The sequence below is a fragment of the Branchiostoma belcheri genome, unplaced genomic scaffold (genome assembly GCF_001625305.1).
Source record: "Branchiostoma belcheri isolate BF01 breed outbred unplaced genomic scaffold, Haploidv18h27 scaffold46, whole genome shotgun sequence".
In the NCBI taxonomy this organism is placed as follows: Eukaryota; Metazoa; Chordata; class Leptocardii; order Amphioxiformes; family Branchiostomatidae; genus Branchiostoma; species Branchiostoma belcheri.
Genome location: NW_017804087.1, coordinates 2021388 through 2027630, shown reverse-complemented (window position 1 = coordinate 2027630; position 6243 = coordinate 2021388). Strand labels below are relative to the sequence as shown.

Below are 6243 nucleotides of genomic sequence, written 5' to 3'. Positions count from 1 at the left end.
CGAGAGCTAAATGTTTGAATAAACTTCCTTTGTTGTGGTTGTCAATTTGAAGATAAATAACAGAATGTTGACCTGGCATATTTGCATGCGCCGTGTCTTGTGTGGATATGTCACCATGGACCTTTTGCTCAATTCAAACCAGTAGTGTACTCTGTTGCCAAGTGTTTATCAGACAGAGGTTAGGTGATATGTACTAACTAAACCCTGCTGGTGTGGAGTATTTGTCTGGCCCACTTTAGACAGGATAATTGTCTTGGGCACAACAATAGCCCAAGAAGAATTTTTAAAACTAATGTTATGAACAGTTTTTCTTGTTTGAGTTCTTTATATATATATGGGGTGTACGTTCGTTGTCTTTAACTGTTATGATCAAGCATTTGACATCTGTATCTGTATAGCCGGTATAACCGCCCTTCTGCGTAACACACCAGCTTCTGTATCTATCTGTATAGCAGGTATAACCGCACTTCAGTGTAACACACCAGCTTCTGTATCTATCTGTATAGCCGGACGGGTATAACCGCCCTTTGGCGTAACACCCCAGCTTCTGTATCTATCTTTATGTCCTACCTGGGCCGCGATTACGTTCGATACGGGTGTTCCGGCCCGTGTGATAACTAGCGGTACGGCCCGGGAGTTCTTAACGCGTACGGCCCGGGCCTTCCAAATGCTCCATAGAACGATTAGATCGCGTTTCGCCCTAAGCGCTTGCACCGCTTTCGAAAATTCGAACACAAAATTCGGACGTTGGAATTGATGTTGTTGCATTGTTTAGGTTTAGGGACACCAAAGTTTCGCTAATTTCGCATTGAAAGGTGTGTTTTCTTGGGTGGGTATGACATAAATAAAATACAACACGGTGTATTCCGCATCACCCTCGGTCCCAGCCCTCCCGCGGGTTGGATCTCCCTCCGGCCTGCGGCCGTCGGGCGATCCGACCCGCGGTCGGGCTGGTACCTCGGGCGATACGGAATACACCGTGTTGTATTCTATATGTATTGCCGGTAAAACCGCCCTTCGGCATAACACACCAGCTTTTGTATCTGTATAGACGGTATAACGACCCTTCGGTGTAACACACCAGCTTCTGTATCTGTATAGCCGGTATAACCGCCCTTCGGCGTAACACACCAGCTTCTGTATCTGTATAGCCGGTAAAACCGCCCTTCGGCGTAACACACCAGCTTCTGTATCTGTATAGCCGGTAAAACCGCCCTTCGGCGTAACACACCAGCTTCTGTATCTGTATAGCCGGTATAACCGCCCTTCGGCGTAACACACCAGCTTCTGTATCTGTATCTGTATAGGCGGTAAAACCGCCCTTCGGCGTAACACACAGCTTCTGTATCTCCATGATAAACAATCTACATCTAACCTCAATACGCAGCAGTTCACTTAAAACGTTTTTACAGAGGAAAGATACGTGCAAACTTATATAAATATTTTCGACTAACTTTGCACGACATTATAACAAACTGTAATCCCAATCACGTGAAACTAGCACGAACTATACTCAGGCTGACACTTGTTTTCCCACTAAGGTATGTGAACCTTGACTTCTCAGAGCAAAGGTGCCGAACAGATCAAACCGTTTAAGGTATGTATAAGTGACAGGTTGATTAACAATGGTAATAAAGTGCTTTGTTGTTGACTTGGTGAAAGTGAAAATAAAACGCCAGGTATATAATTATATTATCTGAGTTGCTACGAAACAACCGTATGAGATAGCAGGTATCTTTTTTCTTACCCAAACCTAAAATCACTAAAAAGTATGACTTCCCCGTTTCCATTGTACTACAGTATATAGCATAGGTGAACGCTACAGTGAGTGTACACAAGTGAATCTTGTGTATCCATGTAACACAAAAGGCTGCATATACAGGATAAGTTTGGGAATGCCTGTTAATTTTGCATTGCGACTTATTTATGTAGTTGAGAGTTCGGTCCCGCTACAAATACTGGGCTAGGTACATACTTCTGTTCAACGGCAAACAAGCATGTGATTGCTCTAGAATTGATTTATCGATCTCACAACAGGTAATGTGTATTAGAAACACTTCAATTACAGTCATTACTTTATAAGCTCAACGTGCCTGTTTTGAAAACCCTGCCATAGAATGGCTAAATGGTGCCATGAAAAGCCTGATGCGACGTAGAGTAGTGCTTTATGGTTGGAGGCTATGCCACAGCACTTCAAAATTGGGATGTCTTATATTATGCTTGTGCTTGGTACACGTATAGTGCGACTGCTGTGGGCAGTGTTTTGTCTAACGAAGAATTTGTTAGGATTTTTCACTGAGAGTTATGTCTTTTACGTGATTACGAATTGAACAAGAGCTAATATAAAAATACAGTCAAATCAATAAAGACTTTGATTTTTTGACCAAATAGTGGTCGCTAGACTTTGGCAGTTATATTGGAATCCCGTCACATGGACTGTCGACTTGACTTAAAAGACTTAACAAACGTACTGCAAACTTCAATTCGCTGTGAAAAGATACCAACAGAATGACATGGTTACAGCACGTAATGGCAAAGGCCCACCCCGGTTTTTTTACAGCCGTTTCCTTGTGTGAGGTCATTGTTTGTCCATGATTAATTAATCAACAGTCGCCAAGTTTGCCGGATTAATGCCACCGCACCTTAATAGTAACGCACCTTAGTGGTACAAACAGTTCTGTGTGCTCTATGTACTCACCTACTTACCTGTGCAAATATGACATCATCAGGTGACTTGCATCGTCTCATAACTCTATCACCAAGAAATATACGTTTTTAATAAAGAACATTCCAAACATCTGGTGACATTATTTATGATTTTAGTACCTTACCTAATCGCTCGAAATTGAACTTTTACATCTGGACGTTTATTTAGTAAATCGATGACGTGGTAACTTTAGCCCAGGTAGGGCGGTTAACTTTACACCTGGGCGGACCCGCGAGAGCAAACATCATTTGTCGCCAGGACCAGTACCGGACGCACCCTGGGAATTTGAGCAGGAAATGGGCAGGAGTGTGGTCACACCTTTCTCGAGTCAGCATACAAGTCTCCGTATGTTCGTGACTGTTTGGAGTACCTAAAGTGAAGTGTGCTTCGTTGAAAAGGGACTTACTTACTAAAAGAGACGAAAAGACAAAGATCTGGAACAGAAGAAGGAGTGTCTGACGCGACCATGGGGGCGAAGTTCCTAGTCTGTTTGGTTCTAACTGTGATCCTGACTTGCTGTAAGTTTCATTTTCTTTTGCGTGCGTGTAAAACTTGCTGTTAGCATGAATGCCAAATATGGTCTTTCTTCTTAATACACGTATCAAGTTTCATGTAAGCCAAATATGTAGTGTTTAATGGACGTTTTTGTGCACATATTTTCGAAAAGCACTGTTGGAAAATCCCCTTCTAGATCTATATTGGCATGAACAAATTCTTTCACTTTCAAATTAACCGGACATGTCAAAATGTTATCACTTTTTGATGGAAGGAGGGTAAGAGAAATGATCTCGTTTCCTTTCTGATGTATTTCGGCATATCTTAGTTTTCATGGTGTTAGTTGCATATGGAATGGTAAAGCATGGCGGTGATTTACAGGACTGGGTTCAGCTTAGACTTTGCTCCGGACCAAGCACAACAACATGTTTGTCCTTAAAATGTCCAACTAGGTTGAACTGGGTAAATAAATAAATGAAAAATAATCAAGTGAACATACGAAGTGCAGGTCTAAGTACTTCTAGTTCGGAAAGAAAATACAGAATATAATACTTATCCCCCATGCCCATTTTTCTGAATTCATTAAATCTCATGGTATAGAACATGACTTATGATATCCAAAAGAAGGGAACAAATTAATGGTAGAGAACATTACTCCAAAAGAATGGAGCAAACTAATTTTAACGTTAGATGTAGATAAAAGGTAGTGATCAAAGTGTATTCAGCCCTTAGATTACATACTGGTGTACTTTTGCTCTACCTAGGTACAGCAGCAGTCAACGCCCAAACCAGCACACCTTTCACCAGTAAGTACAACGATATTTATACATCACTACACCATTATCCTACAGAACCTAGATAGTCTAGTGCTACGTTTCGAGTATGTATAAGAATGTGTCCCAATATAGGAGTGTAATAACACAATAATAACAATTTCCTGTCAGAGGTTCGATAAAAATTAGTTTTCCCTAGCTCCAGGCTGCATCTCTATTTTTTAATGTTACCACCCGTACTCTTTTCTTACATCTTGCCTAGCCAATGAATCATATTCTTTATAGTTAGACTTTTGAACGCATTAGTCTACCGAATGAACAACACAATTGATTTGTGAGAAAAATTGAGAAATCCTGCTCAATTTTGAACAAGTGTAAACAAAGTGGTTTTGGTTATCACGGGCATGTTGGTACTGTTTATCAAATGAATCAATATAGAGCAAGGATTTCACATGTTTAAAAAACCCATCATACATCTGTTATAGATGATGATTAAATAAAACGTTAAGGTAAACTTTATTTCAATGTATGTAAATTGTCGTCCAAGCTAGTAACAACAGCAAAAGGTAACATTTATGCCTCACTACTGTGGAATGCACAATCGTTCCAAACAAAAAGGGTATCGAGTAAGATTAAGAAGCCAGATTGGTTGTCAACAAGATAAACGTAGATAGAGCTTGGATAACAAAGTGAGTTTTGTTTTAGTGGCTGGGGCAACTATTCCAACTTCAAATAAGACAGCCACCTTACTGAATTGGGCAACTGGGACAAATGACACCCCAACAGCTAAGACGTCTAGCAATTCAACATATGAAAGCATGACTGCAAGTACTACCAACAACGTCATGACTACCGCAAAACCAGCCACTACCAACAACGTCATAACTACAACAAAACCAGCCACTACCGACAACGTTATGGCTACTGCAGAACCAGCCACTACCAACAACGTCATAACTACAACAAAACCAGCCACTAACAACAACGTCATGACTACTGTAGAACCAGCCACTACCGACAACGTCATGACTACTGCAGAACCGGCCACTACCAACAACGTCATGACTACTGCAGAACCAGCCTCTACCAACAACGTCATAAGTACTGCAGAACCAGCCACTACCAACAACGTCATGACTACAGGGGAACCAACAACTACCAACAACGTCATGACTACTGCAGAACCAGCCACTACCGACAACGTCATGACTACAGGGGAACCAGCCACTACCGACAACGTCATGACTACAAGGGAACCAGCCACTACCAACAACGTCATAACTACTCCAGAACCAGCCACTACCGACAACGTCATGACTACTGCAGAACCAGCCACTACCAACAACGTCATGACTACTGCAGAACCGGCCACTACCAACAACGTCATGACTACTGCAGAACCGGCCACTACCAACAACGTCATGACTACTGCAGAACCGGCCACTACCAACAACGTCATGACTACAGGGGAACCAGCCACTACCAACAACGTCATAACTACTGCAGAACCAGCCACTACCGACAACGTCATGACTACTGCAGAACCGGCCACTACCAACAACGTCATGACTACTGCAGAACCAGCCACTACCAACAACGTCATGACTACTGCAGAACCGGCCACTACCAACAACGTCATTACTACTGCAGAACTGGCCACTACCGACAACGTCATGACTACTGCAGAACCAGCCACTACCAAAAACGTCATGACTACCGCAGAACCAGCCACTACCGACAACGTCATAACTACTGCAGAACCGGCCACTACCAACAACGTCATGACTACTGCAGAACCGGCCAATACCAACAACGTCATGACTACCGCAGAACCGGCCACTACCAAAAACGTCATGACTACTGCAGAACCAGCCACTACCAACAACGTCATGACTACTGCAGAACCAGCCACTACCAACAACGTCATTACTACTTCAGAACCGGCCACTACCAACAACGTCATAACTACTGCAGAACCGGCCACTTTAACGGCTGTAGTTACAGGGACACAATTAACAACTGAAGAAATCACAACTACCACAGACATGCCCACAACAAGTGATTTAACAACTGAAGAAATCACAACTACAACAGAACTGACCTCTACAAGTGATTTAACAACTGAAGGAAGCGCAACTGAAGCCACTATGGCTGTTACAAGTGTCACAAGCCCCAATGAGCCTCCAGTTTCAAATCCACCAGGTAAATCATACATTTATTAATGACCAATATAAATAATTATTATGATATACTTGTAAAGGTGTAAAG

At 42.3% G+C, this 6243-nt stretch overlaps 1 protein-coding gene across 1 annotated transcript in view; it reads left to right on the top strand.

Annotated features, from left to right (window-relative positions):
- Positions 1–4793: 4793 nt before the first annotated feature.
- LOC109478924 (cell wall protein DAN4-like) overlaps positions 4794–6243 on the top strand; it is a 3775-nt gene continuing 2325 nt past the window's right edge. Inside the window, exon 1 of the mRNA XM_019780731.1 lies at positions 4794–6084. Coding sequence (XP_019636290.1) covers positions 4794–6084 — 1291 coding nt within the window. The remainder of the gene's footprint in view (positions 6085–6243) is intronic.